Here is a 21,703-nt window from a genome sequence, read left to right on the forward strand (position 1 = left end):
CCCCATCATAAATAAATAAATAAATAAATCTTTAAAAAAAAAAAAAGGCGGGGGGGGGGGTGGAAATCCCTGGGTGGCTCAGCGGTTTGGCACCTGCCTTTGGTCCAGGGCGTGATCCTGGAGTCCCAGGATCGAGTCCCACGTCGGGCTCCTGGCATGGAGCCTGCTTCTCCCTCTGCCTGTGTCTCTGCCTCTCTCTCTCTCTCTCTCTCTGTGTGTGTGTCTATCATAAGTAAATAAATAAATCTTAAAAAAAAAAAAAAGTGTGTTCCCTGCAGGTCCCTTGCTCAAGATAAAGATGTTCACTGTAAAAGTATTTCTGCTAAAGAAATCAGTATTATTTTTTTTAAGATTTTATTTATTTATTCATGAGAGACAGAGAAAGGCAGAGACACAGGCAGAGGGAGAAGCAGGCTCCCCATGGGGAGCCCAACGTGGGACTCCATCCCAGGACCCTGGGATCACGCCCTGAGCTGAAGGCAAATGCTCAACCACTGAGCCACCCAGGGATCCTGAAATCATTGTGTTTTTAAAGTTTTTCCCTTTAAGATGTAAATACATACAGGAAAAGTTGTGAGCTCAAGCTTCAGAACCAGCTGCCTCCTCTGCTGACAGCTGTGTGAACGTGGGTCAGTAGCTTGCCTTCTCTGTGCCTCTATTTCCTTTTCTGTATAATGGGTCACACAATAGCACCCACCTTCTAGGATTGCTGAGATAAAATGGTGCAGGGTGAGCCCCTCACACAGTGTTTGAGGCCTAAATGAGCTCAGTAGCTGTTAGCTATGGGTTTTCTCAGAAAACCCAGCATCCACACCACTTCCGCCTCTGGGTTTTTACCACTTATTATTTATTAGCAAACGATGTCATTCCCAGGTAATTATTCCATCCATCCCTTCAATAAATAGTGGTCGAAAACCTACTGTGTGCTAAGCTGTGTCTGGACACGGGAGATGCAGCTGAGAACAAACAAGAACTCTGTTCCTATCATTTATTTTAAAAATATCCATGGAGGGCAGCCCCGGTGGCGCAGAGGTTTGGCACCGCCTGCAGCCTGGGGTGTGATCCTGGGGACCTGGGATCGAGTCCCACGTCGGGCTCCCTGCATGGAGCCTGCTTCTCCCTCTGCCTCTCTCTCTGTCTCAATAAATGAATAAAATCTTAAAAAAAAATAAAAAATAAAATAAAATAAAAAATATCCATGGTACATACACCTGGGTGGCTCAGCAGTTTAGGGCTTGCCTTCAGCCCAGGGCATGATCCTGGAGTCCCAGGATCCGGATGGAGTCCCAGATCGGGCTCTCCGTAGGGAGCCTGCTTCTTCCTCTGCCTGTGTCTCTGCCTCTCTGTGTGTCTCTCATGAATAAATAAATAATCTTTTAAAAAATAAAAATATCCATGAAGTGCATACTGTGCACCAAGGACTGTGCAAAGTGCCAAAGGAAAGCAGTGGAAATCAGACATGGTCTCTCAGAGACGACAGTGAAAGCAGGAAAGACATTAAGAAACAGTTTTAGGGGTGCCTGGATGGCTAAGACTAGTAAGCGTCCACCTTTGGCTCAGGTCATGATCCCAGGGTCCTGGGATGGAGCCCCTCATCGGGTTCCCTGCTCAGCGGGGAGCCTGCTTCTCTTCTCCCTCTGCCTGCCTCTCCCCTACTTGTGCTCTCTCTCTCTCCCTCTGTCAAATAAATATTTTTAAGAATTAATTTTATTTTTTAAAGATTTTTATTTATTTATTCATGAGAGAGACACACACAGAGAGAGACAGAGACATAGGCAGAGGGAGAAGCAGGCTCCATGCAGGGAGCCCCATATGGGACTTGATCTTGGGACCCCAGGATCATGCCCTGGGCTAAAGGCAGGCCCCCAACCACTGAGCCAGCCAGGCGTCCCTAAAAAATTAATTTTAAAAAGAAAATTATAAGAGGGTGTCTGGATGACTCAGTCAGAAGAGCATGCAACTCTTGATCTTGGGGTTGTGAGTTTGAGCTCCACATTGGAATACTTAAAAAAATAAGAAGAAACAGTTATAATCAAGCAGTTTGTACTTGTGATGGAGAACTGGGTGCACTGCTTGGACGTGGTATTCTTTCCCTCAACCGATAAACTGATAGTGATGTAGTTTCAGAATGTAGATGAAGTCCTGAGCCAACGGACAAGAAAGAATTGAGGGCACCCTGGGTGGCTCAGCGGTTTGGCGCCACCTTCAGGCCCAGAGCCTGATTCTGGGGTCCCGGGATGAGTCCTACAACAGGCTCCCTGCATGGAGCCTTGCTTCTCCCTCTGCCTGTGTCTCTGCCTCTCTCTCTCTCTCTCATATGACAGAATGAATAAATTATTTCTCATGAATAAATAAAATCTTTTAAAAAAAGAATTATTGAGATGTCTTTGGTGCAAAAAGGTGGTTTTATTATGAAAGCACAGGGACAGGACCCATGGACAGAAAGAGCTACTGCTGCTTGTGGCCTGCTGCTCCCAGATTGTGAGGAGCAGCTCATTATATACTTTTAGGTTGGGGGAAGTAAAGACAAGGGAAGTTCCAGGAGGATTTTTATATGCTAAGTAGACCCACAGAGCACAGGTACTGGTATTGTCAAACTAAGGTTGTTTTTCTCTGCAGTGTTGTGCCCAAGATTGCAAATCCGAGAAACCACCAAGGAGCCTACACAGATTGCAAACACACGAGGGTTTATTTACAAGCTCGAGCTTGGGTCTAAGTGTACCCGACACAGCGGAGCAGGGACTTGGACCGCAAGGCTAAGACACGTAGGGGCCAGTGGCCAATGGGGATTGTAACACATATAGAAAGTTGCACAGTCGTGTTGCACGCAGGTGGCCAATTGAATCACAATTTACCCTATAGTGACCATTTGAACTGGCCTATCACTCTGGTCAGAATTGGCGGGCACAAGGCGGGGTTACATTTTTATGAGCCAATTTCCAATAAGGGTGTGCTCAGCGGCTTGACTAGGGTGGGGGAGCGCCATAAGCAATAAGCAGGTCATGTGGGGGTCATACAGGAGGTGGCAAGTGCAGCACAAAATGGAGTTAGTCCTGCTCTGCTTGTCCAGGGGTAGGGGATTTTTGTTAAATTTCCTGGGTCCCACATGTAGCAAGGTATTTCTTTTTTTAAAATTAAATTAAAAGCATACTTTATTAGGAAGAAAGATACCTGCATTAAAAATGAAGAAACATCAGTTTTCTTAGTAAAAACAGATAATATTATTAGGAACTACTCCTCAGAAAGGCATAAGGTGCATTAGCTTCACAAAAAACACTAACAAGTCTTCAGCAATCATAATTTCATTTGTTTGAGATATATATATATTTGAAATAATATATATTATTAAATATGTATATTTGAAATCATTGAAAACCCATGGAAAATTCTTTTATTTTCATATTTTTTGTGTGTATTTTTAATTTTTTTTTAAGATTTTTAATTTATTTATTCATAGAGATGCAGAGAGAGAGACAGACACAGGCAGAGGGAGAAGCAGGCTCCATGCAGAGAGCCCGACGTGGGACTCCATCCAGGGTTTCCAGGATTACGCCCTGGGCTGCAGGCGGCGCTAAACCCCTGCGCCACCAGGGCTGCCCTTGTGTGTATTTTTAAATTGGAGTTCAATTTGCCAACATATAGCATAACACCCAGTGCTCATCCCATCAAGTGCCACCTCACACCAGAGAGAATGGTGAAAATTAACAAGATAGGAAACAACAAATGTTGGAGAGGATGTGGAGAAAGGGGAACGCTCTTGCACTGTTAGTGGGAATGTGAAATGGTGCAGCCACTCTGGAAAACTGTGTGGAGGTTCCTCAATAAGTTAAAAATAGAGCTACCCTACGACCCAGCAGTTGCGCTACTGGAGATTTACCCCAAAGATAGAGATACAGTGAAATGGCAGGATACCTGCACCCTGATGTTTCTAGCAGCAATGTCCACGATAGCCAAACTGTGGAAGGGGAGTTGGTGTCCATCGAAAGATGAATGGATAAAGAAGATGTGGTCTATGTATACAATGGAATATTCCTCAGCCATTAGAAACAAGGAATACCCACCATTTGCTTCGACGTGGATGGAACTGGAGGGTATTATGCTGAGTGAAATAAGTCAATCAGAGAAGGACAAACATTATATCGTCTCATTCATTTGGGGAATATAAAAAATAGTGAAAGGGAATAAAGAGGAAAGGAGAGAAAATGAGTGGGAAATATCAGAGAGGGTAACGGGACGTGAGAGACTCCTAATTGTAGCAAGGTATTGGGACGTGAGAGACTCCTAATTGTAGCAAGGTATTAACATGAAGACAGTTGGGAACTTCCTGGAGGAACTTATCCTCTGCCTGCCTCAGGTCCTGGTTAATGGGCTGCAGGTTATAGGGACATTTAATTTTTTAAAAAGAGTTTTTATTTATTTATGAAAGACATAGAGAGAGAGAGAGGCAGAGACACAGGCAGAGGGAGAAGCAGGCTCCATGCAGGGAGCCCGACTTGGGACTCCATCCCAGGTCTCCAGGATCAGACCCTGGGCTGAAGGCGGCGCTAAACCGCTGAGCCACCCGGGCTGCCCCTAGGGATATTTAATTTTATCTACAGTTCATTCTGCCTTTGTTCCCCACATCACTTCCAGATTTGCCTTTTCCAGACATTTGATATAAATGGAGCTGATGACGGAACAGAAGTATAGCTGAGGACAATGCACAAGCTGAAACCTTGCAAACTACCCCCCACCCTCACCCCAAAGTGTGTGACGTTCCTCAGGAGCTTCTGGCTGCCCTAAAGCTAAGGAAAGGGAATACAAATAGTTAACTGATGGAGATCGCAGTCCCCCAAGACCGGAGCCTCCCTCAGCTTACAAATGTCTTAGTAATTAACAAGAACAAAGCAAGGAAGCTTCCAGAAGGAAATGCAGATACGATTTAAACGTTCTTATAACCTGCAGCCCATTGACAGATACTTATAACGGGCAGAGTGAGTGTGAAGTTTCTCCAGGAATCTCCCAATTATCTTAATGTTAATGCTTTGCTAGAAGGCAAAATAACCTCAACCTGACAATCGCAAGGCCTCCAGTATCCTGTGATTCTTCTTTAACAGATGAAAACCCTTTTGAAACCTTCGTTTTCCTTACCTCCCCCAACCCCAAGTACATAATCAGCCACCCCTCACCCCTCGCAACCCAGGGCAGCCAGCAGCTCTTCCTGCCCAAGTGTCTCTGGGCTTTAATAAAATCACCATTTTGCACCAAAGACCTCTCGATAATCCTTTCTTCTTGGTGGTCGGCTCCAGACCTCATCTCGCCAAACCTCACTTCTATTCCACAACTACATCAGAGCCAAATAACAGAACTTTTGGGGGTGACAAAAATGTCCTAGAAGTGGACGAAGGTATGCTGAGATATCTCTGTATTGTAGTACTAAAAATCATTGATTTGTACACTTAAGACAGGCAAATCTTATGGTATGTAGATTATACCTCAATAAAACCATTGAACAAAAACCAAGACTTTCCAGTGGCTTCATTTCCACTTCGGCTGAAATCCAAATGAATTTTCCAGGTCTCCCACCTTGGCCTCTCCCCAAGCTCTGCTCCTCACCAGCTCAGGGATCTATCAGGCCCACCACCTGCGAGGCTCTGGTCCCTGATCCTCCCTCCACAGCTGTCCTCCTATCCCTTATGTCTCAGCCTAAATGGGTTTAGAGAGGCCTTCCCTGCCACTCCCAGTTCTTTCTAGGTCCTGCTTCTTCCCACCACATTTGAGTTGTTTGGTGTCTGTCTTCACAATGACAGGACTGGTCTCTTTGATCAGCATCTAGCACATAGGAGGAGCTCAATCTGTTGAATCCACAAGTGACTGTGGAACCCAGATGAGGAAGCTGATAGAAGACAAAGATACCTAATGAAGGGTAAATGTGAGCAGAGGAGAAAGCCCTGAGCTAGTTACCTGGCATGGCTAGAACTGTGGGTTTGGGCTTAAGAAGATACACTGCAGGGGGCAGCCCAGGTGGCTCAGCGGTTTGGCACCACCTCCAGCCCAGGGCCTGATCCTGGAGACCCAGGATCGAGTCCCACATCGGGCTCCCTGCACGGAGCCTGCTTCTCCCTCTGCCTGTGTCTCAGCCTCTCTCTGTATCTCTCATGAATAAATAAATAAATTCTTAAAAAAAAAAAAAAAGATACACTGGGACATATCAAAAATGTTAAGAGCTTATTTGAGCAAAAATTTATTTGAATCAGAGAGTACCAAACTGAAGTGGACACGAGCCAAGGGAAAGACCTCTACTGAGAAAGTAGGAAAGTGAAGAAAGGAAATTGATTGCCTATAGCTTAATGCCTCGTTGGCTGTTAGTTAAAGCTGTTTGCAGTTGCTGTTGAAGCTGTTTGCAATTGCAAAACTGTTAGCATTTTGATTTCATATCCTTGAGGCATTTACAGGCTTAGGCTTTTACAGGCTTAGGCTTCTTTTTTTCTTAATTCTTTATTTAAATTCAATTTAGTTAACATATACTGTATTATTAGTTTCAGGAAGATTTAAGGGTCAAAATTCAGGGGGGAAATGATGAGGGAACGGAAGGCCAGCTGCACAAGCTGGTGATAACTGGTAGCCCTCCCACACCTCCTAGGTGGGATATGTGTGACATTCCTCAGGCACTCCTGGGTGCCCCAAGCATTTTTATCAACATTTTATTAACATAGCTTCCAGAAGGAAAAGTAGATACAATTAAATGTCCTTACAACTTGCAGCCCATTGACAGATACTTGAAGTGGGCAGAGTATAATGTTCCTTCAGGAAGCTCCCAACTATCCTAATTTTTTTTTTAAGATTGTATTTATTTATTCATAAGAGACACACAGAGAGAGAGAGGCAGGCTCCATGCAGGAACCCAGATGTGGGACTCTGGAATCATGCCCTGGGCCAAAGGCAGACACTCAACCACTGTCCCCACAACTATCTTAATGTTAATGCTTTGCTAGAAGGCAAAATAACCTCAACTTGACAAATTGCATGGCCTCCAGTATCTTGTAGGTCCTCTTTAACATATGAAAATCCTTTGAAACCTTACTTTTTCTTACCTCCCCCAACTCCCAAGTTTACAATCAGGCACTCCTCAACCCCGGGGCAGACAGCAACTCTTACTGCCAAAGAGTCCTGTCCCTACACTTTAATAAAACCACCGTTTTGCACCAGAGATGTTTCAAGAATTCTTTCTGAAAAAAAAAAAAAAAAAGAATTCTTTCTGGGTTGTCGGCTCCGGATCTCATCCCACCAACCTCACCTATATTCCAAAACTACATCAAGGAGTAGAATTCAGTGATGTATCATTTGCATATAACACCCAGTCCTCATTACATCAAGTTAATGCCCATCTTGGTTTGCTTTTGTAGGCAGTTCCCCGCCCCCCCCAAAGATTTCATTTATTTATGAGAGAGAGGCAGAGACAAAGGCAGAGGGAGAAACAGGCTCCATGCCGGAAGCCTGACGCAAGACTGGATCATGGGTCTCCAGGATCACACCCTGGACTGAAGGTGGTGCTAAACCACTGAGCAACCCAGGCTACCCTTGTAGGCAGTGTTAAAAAAAAAAAGGGTGGGGGGATCCCTGGGTGGCTCAGTGGTTGAGCGTCTGCCTTCGATTCAGGGTGTGATCCTGGGGACCCAGGATGGAGTCCCACATCAGGCTCCCTGCATGGAGCCTGCTTCTCCCTCTGCCTGTGACTCTGCCTCTCTCTCTGTCTCTCATGAATGAATAAATAAATAAAGTCTGTAAAAAGAAAAAAGAGAGAGAGAGGTGCCTGACTGGCTTAGTTGTAGAGCATGCAACTCTTGATCTCAGGGTCATGAGTTGGAGTCCCATATTGTGTGCAGAGATTAGTTTTTTAAAAAACAAAAAAGAGAGACAACAGGTGTAAAACGGAGTAACATATGCCAAGCCCCATGTCAGCCAACCAAGGCTTAATACTTGATTTAACTACAGTTTCAGCCTCTTCCAGGAATGACACCTTTAACCAGTCATTCTGGAGCTCCCTGGTGGGCACTAGGGAAGTCATCTGCATGGTGGGCCCCGCCCTTCCCTCAAAGGAAGGTGACTTTGCTTGAAACAACCCATTCTTTGTCTCACTCCCTTTCTGCCTATTAAAAGGGTTTCATTTTGTACAGTTCTTCAGAGTTCCTTCATATTTGCTAGATCAGAGGCTGCCTAATCCTTGAGTCATCAAATAAAGTCAGTTTGATCTTTACTCAGTTGCATTTTGTTTTTTTAACAGCAGCCATGCCATAAAGTCACATCGATCTAGATGGCCTCCTTGTTTAATTAAGGTTATAGGCTGCTCAGCAAATGGGGAATTTCCATGGCACTTACGTGCTTAGATATTATGTGCTTGTTACGTGTTTGGCAAGGGAGTGACAAAGTTGGGAGGAGACCACCTGCGCCTCCGTCTCCCCATTGACATAGAGAAGAGAGGACTCCCGGGGGCAGGGAAGGTGGTGGCAGGTCTGGGCTTGTTTGCTAAAGACTTTTGGGAGCCTGGATGTAAAGATTAAAAATACATAATTCCTTTACATCAATATGATGAGGAAGCAGAAGGCAAAGCTGAGGGCAAAGCACAAATTGACACCCTGCAACCACTTGACTCCAGGGGGGAAAAGCGTGACCTTATTTCAGGAAACTCCCAACTGTCTCAATGTTAAAGCTTTGCTACAGGGAAAGACAACCTTAGCTTGACAACAGCCAGGTCTCCAGTATCCCAAAAGTCTCCTTTAGCAGATGAAAGTCCTTTTTAAAAAATTAATTAATTAATTTAAGGATTTTATTTACTTATTCATGAGAGACACACAGAGAGAGGCAGAGACACAGGCAGAGGGAGAAGCAGCCTCCCTGCAGGGAGCCCGATGTGGGACCTGATCCCAGGATCACGACCTGAGCCAAAGGCAGACACTCAACCACAGAGCCACCCAGGTGCCCCTGAAAGTCCTTTTAGACACCTCCCTTTGTCCTTACCTCCCCAGCTCCTAAGTATGTAATCAGTCATTCCTCACAACCCCAGTGCAGCACCTCTTTCTGCCCAGGGGTCCTGTCCTTATGCTTTAATAAAGCCACCGTTTTGCACCAAAGACATCTCAAGACTCTTTTCTTGGCCATCGGCTCCAAACCTCACCTATGTTCAAAACTACATCAAAGGTCCTAAGAGACCAAGGCTGAGGGCAGCCCCGGTGGCTCAGTGGTTTAGCACACCTTGGGCCCCGGGCCTGATCCTGGAGACCTGGGATCGAGTCCCATGTCTGGCTCCCTGCATGGAGCCTGTTTGTCCCTTTGCCTCTCTCTCTCTCTCTCTGTGTGTCTCATGAATAAATAAATAAAATCTTAAAAAAAAAAAAAAAAAAGAGAGAGAGAGAGACCAAGGCTGAGAAACTGTTCCAGAATCAGCAAGACCAAAAAGACAGGACAAAAAAAAAAAAAAAAAATGCAACTCCTGGATTAGACCCTGGATGTGGGGAAAATAGCTCTAAAGGACATTATACAGAAAACTGACAAATTTGGGGCACCCAGGTGGCCTAGTGGTTGAGCGCCTCCCTTGGGCCCAGGTTGTGACCCTGGGTCACAGGATCAAGTCCTACATGGGGCTCCCTGCAGGGAGCCTGCTTCTCCCTCTGCCTGTGTCTCTCATGAATAAATAAATAAAATCTTTAAAGAGAAAAAAAATTCGCAAATTTGAGTGCGAGCTGTGGATCAATTAATAAACTCCATCAACATAAAACGTCCTGCTTTTACTTAGCCTGTGGTTATGCAGGAAGGTGTCCTTGTTCCTAAAAGAGACACCCAGTATTATGGGGAAGGATCCGGATGCCTGCATCTCGGTTGCAATTGGGGGGGGTGGGGGGGGGTGGAGACCATGCCAATGAAGTTGCAATGATCAACTAAATAGGACAAAAATTAACAACTAGTAAGGGCAGGTAGAAGGTATTTGAGAGTCCTTTGCCATTATTCTCGGAACGTGCGATAGGTTTGAAATTACATACGCAGGAAAGCTCTCAGCACCACCCCAGCTCCATGAACTTTCAGAAAAAAAAGAAAGAAAAGAAGAGAAGAGAAGAGAAGAGAAGAGAAGAGAAGAGAAGAGAAGAGAAGAGAAGAGAAGAGAAAAGAAAGAAAAGAAAAAAGAAAAGTAAAGAAAAGAAAAGAAAAGAAAAGAAAAGAAAGAAAAGAAAAGAAAAAAGAAAAAAAGAAAAGAAAAAGCCCATAGTAAATTATAGGACAAGATCTCGCGATATCCAAAGGAGCCCGAGCTATTCGGCCGGAGTGCTACTAAGAGCTTGAGTCACGCGGGGCGGTGCCACGTGATCCGAGGCCCGGTTCCAACATGGCGGCCTCCATGGGTCGCTGGCTCTTCCTCCTTGCGCTGCTCGGCTTCCTCCAGGAGGCGGCCAGCAGCCTCGGCTCGGGGTGAGTAAAGGTCTCCAGGGGTGAGCCTGGCTTCGGGGGAGGGGGACACAGTCCTCCGAGCTCACGCCCGCCCTATCCCCGCAGGGCCTCCCGCGACGACGACCTGCTGCTGCCCTACTCCCGGGCGCGCGCGCGCCCCGCCCGGGACTGCTCAAGGGTGCGCGCGGGCAGCCGCGAGCACGAGAGCTGGCCCCCCGCCCCGGCGGCCCCCGGCGCTCGCGCTCAAGGTCCGGCGGTGCGCACCTTCGTTTCGCACTTCGGGAGCCGCGCGGTACCCGGCCACCTGACGCGGGCGGCAGAGCCGCTGCGCACCTTCTCGGTGCTGGAGCCCGGTGGGTCCGGGGGCTGCGCTTCCAGGCGCCGCGCCACCGTGGAGGAGACGGCGCGGGCCGCCGGCTGCAGAGTCGCCCAGAACGGCGGCTTCTTCCGCATGGAGACGGGCGAGTGCCTGGGGAACGTGGTGAGCGACGGGCGCCGGGTGAGCAGCTCCGGGGGGCTGCAGAACGCGCAGTTCGGGATTCGCCGCGACGGGACCCTGGTCACCGGGTGAGGAGGCCGGGAGCCTCGTGACTGTCGAGGGCGGAGGACCTGAGATTGGGGTTGTAGCCGTGGTGCTGGGCTCAAGGCGCCTAACGAAGCTGGGCCTCCGTTTCCATTCTGCAGACTGAGGGGAGTAATACTTTTCCAGCGCTCGGTCAGCTCCCGGTGTCGCTGAGCGCTCGCAATGTGTGAACATGCAGCGCGGTGAACACGCAGACAGCCCTTGTCTTCACGGAGCTCTCTCTCTCTCTCTCTCTCTCTCGTTACTTGGACGAGTAAATAAAAGGCAGGGAAAATAATGATAAATCTAGATTGAATACAAGTAAAGAAGCAAGGAACAGAGTGAACCAATGTAAGTGCAGTGTGGGTTTTAGGGAGGATCAACAGGAAAGGCCTGAGAAGGTGAACTCTGGGATGAGACTGAACATTAGTCGCAAGTTTAGCCAAGGTCAGAACTGGACAAGGAGCACTACGGTCAGAAGGAACAGCAAATGTTAAGGCTCAGAGGTGCATAGGGGTTGTGTGTGTGTGTGTGTGTGTGTGTGTGTGTGTGTGTGAGGGGTGGAAGGAGCAGAGTATCCGAGGATGACAGGACTGACTGGTTATTTAAAAACATGCCCTAAGGGCACCTGGGTGGTTCGGTGGGTTAAGTGACTACCTTCCTTCAGGCTCAGGTCATGATCTCAGAGTCCGGGGATCAAGCCACATGTCTGTCTCCTTGCTCAATGGGGAGTCTGCTGGTCCCTCTCCCTCTGCCCCTTCTCCCACTTGTGCTCTCTTTCTGAAATACATGGGTAAAATCTTTAAAAAACAAACAAAACAGCATGCTCTATTCCTGGCTGGAAACTAGGTTGGAGGGACCAAAGTAGAAGCAAGGAGACCAATTAAGACTTGTCAGCAAGGGCAGCCTGGGTGGCTCAGCGGTTTAGCACTGGCTTTCGCCCCAGGGTGTGATCCTGGAGACCCAGGATCCAGATCAAGTCCCGTGTTGGGCTCCTTGCAGGGAGCCTGCTTCTCCCTCTGCCTGTGTCTCTGTCTCTCTCTCTCATAAGTAAATAAATAAAATGTTAAAAAAAAAAAAAGTTGTCTGCAGGCCTCAGGTGGTAGTTTGGCTAGAATGATGGCCTAGGAGGTTGAGGGCCAGTGATGAACTTGAAATCTGTTGAGAATCGTGGTTTAAATTACTTTTTAAAAAGATTTTATTTATTTATTCATGAGAGACACAGAGAGAGACACAGAGACACAGGCTGAGGGAGAAGCAGGTCCCATGCAGGGAGCCCGATGCGGAACTCCATCCTGGGACCCCAGGATCATGCCCCGGGCCTAAGGCTCACACCTGAGCCACCCAGGTGTCCTTCGTGGTTTAAATTAGATGAGGTAAAAGTACCTAGGTGGCTCAGCGGTTGAGCATCTGCCTTTGGCTCAGAGCATGATCCCTGGGATGGAGTCCCACATCGGGCTCCCCCGATGGAGCCTGCTTCTCCTTCTGCCTATGTCTCTGCCTCTCTCTGTGTGTCTGTCGTGAATAAATAAAATCTTAAAAAAAATAATAAGATAAGGTATTAACTGGGATGCATAGACTGTTTACGAAGGCTACACTCAGGATCAGGATGGTTCCTGGGACACCAGGAGGAATCAAGCAGCCAACCTGAGGAGGGGGAGGTAGGAGGGAGCCCTACTACCTGCAAATGTCCCTGCTGCTAAGTGAATGTCATGCCTTTTCTTTGTCCAGGTACTTGTCTGAAGAAGAGGTGCTGGACACTGAGAATCCATTTGTGCAGCTGCTGAGTGGGGTCGTGTGGTTGATCCGCAATGGAAGTGTGTACATCAACGACAGCCAGGCGGCTGAGTGCGATGAGACACAGGAGACAGGTCTGGGGGCAGGGTGTGGCATAGTCTCGATGAGAACCAAGATCGATGGGCTGGTGGGGAAAGCTGTTCTTAAGTCTTTGAGCAAGTACTATTTTAGGTACAGGAGACCCATGGGAATTATAGCAAATAAGGTCCTTGTTCTCAGGGAATACATAAGAGAGAACGGGTATGTAATTTGCTGGAAGTGGTAAGTGCTAAGAAAGAAAAAGTTGGGGGAGAGGGAATAGGTAGAGGAAAGGAACTGTGAATAGAATCCCGAATCCCTGAGGGTAAGGCCCAAACCTGTATGTTTTAACAAATCTTTTGGGTAATTCAGTTTGAGAACCACTGGGATGTGGAATACTGGGATGGGAAGGGATACTATGGCCTTGATGTGGAAATGGCTGCTTTAGACTGGGCAGTCAGAGAGGTCTCACTGAGGAGGTACCCTAGATTGGAAAGAGCAAACCACAGGAGGAGCTGAGGAGAAGCACAGTCCCAACCCGAGGGAACAGAAGGTGTAGAAGCCCTAAAGCAGAAAGTTGCTACAGGGTAGTGAGAGAGGAGCCCCTGGAGATGAGGTAGGAGAAGCCGATGAGGGTGGCCATGGTGGGCCTTGGATTTTGTGCTGAGAACAGTGGAAACCATTAGAGAGTTTTCCTCAGGAGGCTGATGTCACTTAATTTACACCTAAGGGGGGCCATCTGGCTACTGTGGGGAGGCTGAGTGGGACGGGGCAGAGAGGAGGCAGGACGACATGTCTAAGCAAGACGCTGGATGGCATGGACCCGAGTGGCATTGGACTGGCCAAAAATAGCAGAGCCCAGGAAGCTTCCCACAGAGCCAGGTGATCAGCCAGGCTTCTTCTCTTTTAGGTTCCTTTAGCAAATTTGTGAATGTGATGTCAGCCAGGACAGCTGTGGGACATGACCGGAAAGGGCAGCTGGTGCTCTTCCACGCGGACGGGCAGACGGAGCAGCGGGGGTGAGTGCCAGGAACTGGGAATGCCAGGCCTGGGCTGAGTCCTGCTTTGAAGAACTTCAGCCCACGGACAGCTGAATACGTAAGAGGAGACAAAGAAGACCCCTTTGCCAGGTCTAAGTCCCGGTCCTACCTAAGAGCCCTTTGGACTCCCACCTGTTCCCTGGGGATGTTCATTGTCTATCTGTCCTCTGCCTTCCCACCCAAAAGGGTCCCTAGGTCTCTCTCACTTCTGAGAACTCCTTGTCCTCTACAAGCTTCCTCTCATTCTCTCCAACTTTTGGCCTCTGCTCTCCTGAGCCCCAGATAGGAAGTAATTACAAAGTTAGCAGGAGAAGAGCTCTGTTCCGGTCACAGCTCTGCCATTTGCTAGCTCTGTGGCCACAGATAAGTCACTTAACTTCCCTGAGCCACAGATTTTTCTCTGTGAAGAGTGTGTTAGTTTGCTATTGCCGACAAGCACGAACAGCACCCATTCATTAATCACAGTTCTGTAGGTCGGAAATCTGGGGGGCTCTCCTGGGCCCTCCGTGTTCCAGGTATCCTGTGCACGAAATCAAGCCGTTTACCAGGCAGGGCTCTACTCTGGAGCTTCGTAGAAAGAATCCTCTTCTCAGCAATTTCGGGTTGTTGGCAGAAGGCGCTTCTTTGTGGTTGTTAGGACTAAAGTCTGTGTTTCCTTGCTGGTCGTTGGCTGGGAGATCCTCAGCTCCTTCAGGCTGCCCACGTTCCTTCCCATGCGTGTTACCTGCCCCCATCGCCAAGCCAGCAAACGTGTCCAGTCCCTTCATTCCCTTTGCATTTCCAGTCTCTCACTTCACATTCTGCCAGCAGCCAGGGAAAGGTCTGCTTGTAAGAGCTCTTGTTTTTTTTGTTTTTGTTTTTGTTTTTGTTTTTTTGTAAGAGCTCTTGTGACTCCATTGGGCCCACCCCAATAACCCAGGACAGTGTCCCCCCACTTGCAAACAGCTGAGCCATATAAACACAGTCATGGGAGTGATCTTTCATTATATTCACAGCTTCCGAGGGTGAGGACGGAACATTTTGGGGGGAAGCTCATTTAGAAATTTGTCTGCCAGGGTGGATGGCGTGATACTGTCCACCACGGAAAGTAAGACCAGTTAAAGTGGAAATGGGGGTTGGATATAGTCAGCATTAATGCTCTTGTGCTACAGCATTAACCTGTGGGAGATGGCTGAGTTCTTGCTGAAACAGGACGTGGTCAACGCCATCAATCTGGATGGGGGGGGCTCTGCCACCTTCGTGCTCAACGGGACCTTGGCCAGTTACCCATCAGATCACTGGTAAGCATGCCAGAGCCCCATCCTTGAGGTCGAAATCCCAGCCAGTCCTCAGCTGTCTCGTTCAAATGTTGAGCACCTACTGTGTGCCAGGCCCTGAGGATTCAGCAGTGAGCAAGAAGAGCCAAGATCTCTGCCTCTCACTAATTAAAGGAGTGTTGAGTTCTATGTAGTGTAGCAGTACCACCCACACCAATGAAAGGGGGTTGATAGGTCAGAGCATAATGGAACCTGAGACCTGAAGGTGGAAGAGGTGGCAAGGCTGGGCCAGGAGAACCTTCTGGGCTGTGAGAACAGCATGTTTAAAGGCCCTGTGGTTAGAAGAGATTGTCAGGATGAGAAGAACCTGTAAAAGGCTGGAGAAGGGGCAGTGGAGAGCGGCAGTCCCCCGGGGCTATAGGACGGGGGTAGGGGGCGTTAGCTGGGGATGGCCAGAGCCTTGGCCTCTCTTCACACACCATGTCCCCCTGCAGCCAGGACAACATGTGGCGCTGTCCACGCCGCGTGTCAACTGTGGTGTGTGTGCACGAGCCCCGCTGCCAGCCGCCTGACTGCAGCGGCCATGGGACCTGTGTGGAGGGGCGCTGCCAGTGCACGGGGCACTTCTGGCAGGGCGCTGCCTGCAACAAGCTGGACTGCGGCCCCTCCAACTGCAGCCAGCATGGGCTTTGCACAGAGAGTGAGTGGGGTCTCTGGGGAGGCAGCTGTAACGGGCTCCCAGCTCTCACGGCCCTGGCCCCTCCTGGGCCCTCACCTGGCCGTCTCGGTCTTGTCTTGGCAGCTGGCTGCCGCTGTGAAGCTGGATGGACGGGGTCCAACTGCAGCGAAGGTAAAAGCCACCAGGCCAGCTGCCTCCCCACCCCAGGCCGCATGGGGAGAGGGGGAGCCGGGCAGCCGCCTTTATCTCCCTCCCTTTATCTCCTGTTTCTTGCTCTCGCCTGACTGTGAATCACTGCATCAGTGTTCTGCAGCAGCCACAACAAATTCCACAGACTGCATGGCTTAAAACAACAGAAATTTATTCTTTCACAGTTCAGGAGGACCAAACTGCAAAATCAAGGTGTCTGCACTTGAGAGGGCCCACACTCCCTCTGAAAGGTCTAGGGGAGGCTCCTTCCTGCCCCTTCCAACTCCCGGTGGCTCCAGGCTCCCTGGCCTTGTAGCTACGTCACTCCGGTCTCCGTCCTCACACGGCCTTCCCCCGTGTCTCTCCGTTCCCTTACACGTTGCCCAGGTCGTTGGATTTAGGGCCCACTCTAAACCCAGGACGTTTTTATCTCTTAAGATCTTAACTTAATTGTATTTGCAAAGACTCTGTGTCCAAACATAGTCATGTTCAGATTCCAAGAATTAGGACATAACTTTTTGAAGAGACACATTTCAACCCACTGCAACCATCCAGAGTTTCAAATCCTTCAGGATTTTTTTTTTCTTTAGTAAGTGAGAGAAATGAGCCCCTCAGCCTGACCTGCCCAGGTGCTCCCGCCGCTCCTGGACTCACTGACAGCTCTGCTCCTCCACACTGCATCGTAAAGGCCCTGTCCTCAGGGCCCTGCCTGCCCCACCCCGTCCAGGGGTCTGCTGCTGCTGCCCACTTGCTCACATCCCTCCTGCACTTGTACATCCACGTCTGCTCTGTGGCTCACCAGCCACCTGCCCATCTGGACAGGAAGCTGCAGGAGGGCAGAGCCTCAGGGCCTGCCATAACCTTCTGTTGGAAGAATGTGTGAACCTGCAGGGCCACTTGGGGTGACTAATGTGTTTGCAGTCCTGTTGGCCCTAGCCTAGGAGGGGCCAAGCTGCATGTTAAGAAGAAACCTCTTTTCCCTGCCAGCTTGCAGCAATAGCTCCTTCGGGGAGGACTGCGCCATGAAATGCCGGTGTCAGAATGGAGCTGCCTGTGACCCAGTCTGGGGGACTTGCACTTGTACTTCCGGCTTCACTGGAGACACCTGTGAGCAGGGTATGCTAGGTGGGCCCCATGTCTGCCAGGAGGAAGCACCACCCAGGGGCACCTCTGGGGTCTAGCCTGAGAGGTCCCCGGGGGCACTTGTGCTTCAGCCCAGCTCTGCACACACCTGGGGCGCATCCTGTCAGTGCAGAGTGAGGCCCTGCCACTGAGACCTCCACATCTGCCTCCCCTCCAGAGTGTCCCCTTGGCTGGCACGGGCCAGGCTGTCAGAGGCCTTGCGAGTGTGAGCACCAGTGTCCCTGTGACCCCCAGACTGGTAACTGCAGCCTGGCCCAGGCACCAGCCCTTAACAGCATCCTCTCCCAAGGTATGGCTCCTCCTGGACCCCCGGGGGCAGGAGGGGGGCACACTCTTCTCTTCCCTGCACGTCAGCCTCTCTGTGGTGTCTTTTTTTTTTTTTTTTTTTTTTTAATTTTTTTTTTCTCTGTGGTGTCTTACAGTGAAGCAATGTCTCCGGCCATCCCAGACCACCCTGAGACCAGGAGAACTCTCCCTTCTCACCGGGTAGGAGATTCGGTGGGACTTGGGGCGGGGATGGGAGCAATCCCCCCTCCCTCCCCCTGTGAGGTATGGCCTCTGCTCAGGGACTAGGCAAGGCCAGGGGGTGGCAGAGGGGCACCCAGGTGACATTTCTTCCAATGTAAGAGCATAAAGAGTGACAGCTGATGCTCACAGTCACCAAAGTCATCCTGGGAGATGGTGAGAAGGACCCTGGTCTCCACCCCAGTGGGAGTCCAGAGGGCAGGGCATCGGGTTCCTTTCCCTGGACATAAGACTCAGGACTTATTTTCTCAGTAGCTGGCACAGAAGTGTCCCAAGGAGCTCACGTCATTTCTCAAGCACTTCTGTGTGCTCCTTGTGCTCTTTAGCTCTGTTTTCTGGTGAGTTGGTCTCCAACTTGACCTCTGGGAGGGTGTACTGAAAAGAGACTGCCGGGTTCCAGCTCTAGAGTTTCTGCTTCAGTAGGGCTGGGCTGGAGCCTGAGAATCTGCATTGCCAGTGCTACCCCAGGTGGTGCTGATGCTGCCCGTATGGGGACCTCGCTTTGAGAACTTCTTTTCTTGTGGTTCTCATGTCATGGCCCAACCCTGGGTACCAGCCCAGCCCCACCCTCGTTGGAGGTGGGAATCAGATGTGGGTATGAATGAAAAGCTCCTGGCATCCTAGGGGACAGTCTCATTACTAACGCAGATCCCAGGTCCCTCCTGGAGGTCTTGACTTGTGACCCTGGGGTGAGGCTCCAAAGGCCCAGCACCACATGTGAAGAAAACCCCTGGAAACGTACTTTGAGAAAGCACCCAGAGCAGTGACAGTGGCTCCCAGGAGCACCCTGCTCCCAGTCTTTTTTTTTTTTTTTTTTTAATTTTTTTTATTTATGATAGTCACAGAGAGAGAGAGAGAGAGGCAGAGACACAGGCAGAGGGAGAAACAGGCTCCATGCACCGGGAGCCCGATGTGGGATTCGATCCCGGGTCTCCAGGATCGCGCCCCGGGCCAAAGGCAGGCGCCAAACCGCTGCGCAACCCAGGGATCCCCCCCTTTTTTTTTTTTTTTTTTATTTACCCTGCTCCCAGTCTTAAGTTCAGTCTCCTTGGGTGTGAGACTGTGAGCCCCTCCTCCCCAGGGCAGACCTGGAACCCATTGACAGCTGCTGGCAAGGGAAGCGGAACCCAGAGAGGCTGATGAGCATGCCTCCCAACAATGTGCTTGTGTCTGCTTTTGCGTTGAGGCCTTCAGCCAGAGAGAGTCCCATGGAGAAGGAAAACAGGATTATTGAAGGACCCCGCCAGCTCCACAGGAGGGAGGAGGGGGTGCAGTTCTCTCTGCTATTTCTGCCTTGAGGTTTCTGGAACAGAGACCCACAATTGTGATCAACATGCCCTGGAGCACAGGATGCAAACTCACACCTTTTGTGGCGTCATCATAAGATCCCCAACTGTATTTTATTTGGCCTGCGTAATTTAAAAAATTTAAGATAGATGTAGCAACATCTGAAAATCGTAACATTCATGTGAAAATTTTTTTTCATGGTTTCTCTTGAAATGTCAAGAGATGTGGCAGGGCTAGTCTGCCATCCCACGTGGTGACCATCACTCCTGCTCCCCAAACATGGCCCTGCCAGGTCCACTTTGCTCCTGGACAGTCTTTGTGTTTTCCCTGGAGGCCCCTGACTCTGCCTCTGTTCTGGCGGAGGGAAGAAAGGGAAATCCTTCCAGCACTTCCCCAAAACCCCCAGTTTAGGCTTTCTCTTCTGCACACAGGTCCAGCTGGCTGGCCCTCACCCTGGGCCTGGTTTTCCTTCTGCTGATCAGCACGGTGGCAAACGTGTCCTTGCTCCTTGGCTCAAGAGCAGAGCGAAGCCGGCACCTGGATGGAGCCTATGTTTACCACCCACTGCAGGAAATGAATGGGGAGCTCCTGGCTGCGGAGAAGGAACAGCCGGCTGATGCCCACAACCCCTTTAAGGACTGAAGCTGCCAGCTGCCCATCATGGCCTGCTCTGAAGGCTCATTTCGACACGGTCCTGATTTCTGCAAGGGGAATTTCAAGGCCGCTGACCATCTATCTGGGTGATCTCAGCCCTGGTACCAAGCCAAGCTTCTGATAGCACCTGTGCCTCTACCCCTCACGTGGCCCGGGGCCCTCACCTGGTTGCCTGCCATGACACATGCAACCCCAGCAATGCAGTGCTCCCCAGAGAGAGACTGCCTCCTTCCCTGCCTGCCTGTGTCTGCTGCCTGTGAGGCCTGTCCTCCAAGGGCCTGCTCCGCTGCCAAAGAGACTCCAGCCTCCTGAGGCTGGGGCTGCTAGCGATGGAACTCACCATGACCGTGCCATGACCGGGACAAGGTACGGCCAGCCCCACTGGACAGGGATGAACTAAAGAGACGATGGCCACGTCACGGGACCCTTTTCTACAGACTTCATCACAGAATTTGCCAATTAGAATTTTATTTCCTATCATGGAATGCTCCTTGGAAGAGATGGAGGATGAAATCATGTTTACAAGCTTTCTATTTTGGCATCCTGCTGCAGAGAGAGTTTTTTTCTATCACTTGAATAAATCAATGTAATAAAAGGAGCCCCCCGGGGGGCACCTAAAGCCTGAATTGTGGATTGTGGATTTCTGGATGTGCCTAGGCCTTTTTTTTTTTTTTTAGATTTTATTTTATTTATTCATGATAGGCACAGAGAGAGGCTGAGACACAACACAGGCAGAGGGAGAAGCAGGCTCCATGCAGGAAGCCCGATGTGGGACTCAGTCCTGGGATCTGGGGATCACACCCTGAGCCAAAGGCAGACACTCAATCACTGTGCCACCCAGGCATCCCGGGATGTGCCTAGGTCTTAACAGGTGGGGTTACTTCACCTGGATCTGGGGTCATAAACAAGCAGCCCAAAGCACTTCCAGCTCCCTGATCTATTTGTTTAATCCAGGACTTCTCACTTTATGGTGCACACGAGTCACTTGGAGATCCTGTTAAAATGAAGATTCTGGCCCCGGGGTCGGGTACAGGACCCTGACTTTCTAATAAGCTCCCAGGTGAAGCCAAGACTGCGTGTCTGGACCATGTTTTGAACGGAAGTGGTTTATTTTTTTATTTTTTTAAAGATTTTATTTATTTATTCATAGAGAGAGAGGCAGAGACACAGGCAGAGGGAGAGGGAGACGCAGGCTCCATGCAGGGAGCCCAATGTGGGACTTGATCGTGGGTCTCCAGGATCACACCCCAGGCTGCAGGCAGCACCAAACCGCTGCGCCACCAGGGCTGCCCCGGAAGTGGTTTAGTCTGCACCATTACTTAATAGAGTTTAAGTTAGTTACCAGCATTTTAAAAGTCAGGATATAAACAACTTCAGATTTCTGATTTAAGAGGGTGAGCCAGCAGCCCTTGCCAATGCCCTTCTAGGGCAACGAGATGCTAGAGATGAGAACCCCTGGTCCCCACCTGGGCCTGCCTTCTCCAGGTCATCTTAGCCCCAGCGATCTGTGGCCTGCCACCCTGTGAGTATCTGAGTTTTCAACCTGTGGCCAGGAAGGGTCTTCAGGAAATGTCTGGCAGCCCCTTCTCCCCCCACCCTCCGCCCCCCCCGCCCCATGACTGCATATTACACTGCTCAGCAGATCTTTTGGGATGAGTGATGAGGGAGGTACTGTAAGCTCTCGGCAGGTCCTCAAAGAGATGCACATTATGAACTGAATGTGTCCCCACAAGATTCCTATGTGGAAGCCCTAACGCTCCGCTTTCTGCCTTCCCCCATCATGTGCTAGTGTGTGGAGGTGAGGCCTTTGGTTTAATTAGTTTTCCCTGAGGTTGTGAGGGTGGTCCCCTCGTGATAGGATTAGAGCTTTCACAAGAGGAAGAGACGGGACCACCCTCTCCGCACGCACAAAAGAGGTCATATGAACGCACAGCAAGCTGGTAGCTGTCTACAAGCCAAGAAGTGGGCCCTCACCAAAAATTAAATTTGCTGGCACCTTGATTTTGGACTTCGAGCCTCCCAAACTGTGAGATTTAAAAAAAAATTTTTTTTATTTATCCATTCATGAGAGACACACAGAGGGAGGCAGAGACACAGGCAGAGGGAGAAGCAGGCTCCATGCAGGGAGCCCAAT

General features: G+C 49.7%; 1 protein-coding gene across 2 annotated transcripts; it reads left to right on the forward strand.

The window, feature by feature from the left end:
* Positions 1-10,323: 10,323 nt before the first annotated feature.
* On the forward strand, positions 10,324-20,195 carry NAGPA (N-acetylglucosamine-1-phosphodiester alpha-N-acetylglucosaminidase). 2 transcript variants are annotated; one of them, XM_025416596.3, is made up of 11 exons: positions 10,324-10,440; positions 10,525-10,986; positions 12,713-12,852; positions 13,707-13,815; positions 14,988-15,116; positions 15,587-15,792; positions 15,895-15,942; positions 16,948-17,076; positions 17,261-17,392; positions 17,526-17,589; positions 19,347-20,195. In XM_025416596.3, the coding sequence occupies exons 1-11, from the start codon at positions 10,358-10,360 to the stop codon at positions 19,555-19,557; spliced, it is 1,713 nt and encodes a 570-aa protein (XP_025272381.3). In that variant the 5' UTR covers positions 10,324-10,357; the 3' UTR covers positions 19,558-20,195. The 2 variants fall into 2 exon arrangements, with proteins under 2 accessions (XP_025272381.3, XP_025272382.3); XM_025416597.3 differs by lacking the exon at positions 17,261-17,392.
* Positions 20,196-21,703: the final 1,508 nt, after the last annotated feature.

The sequence above is a fragment of the Canis lupus genome, chromosome 6 (genome assembly GCF_003254725.2).
Source record: "Canis lupus dingo isolate Sandy chromosome 6, ASM325472v2, whole genome shotgun sequence".
Classification (NCBI taxonomy): Eukaryota; Metazoa; Chordata; class Mammalia; order Carnivora; family Canidae; genus Canis; species Canis lupus.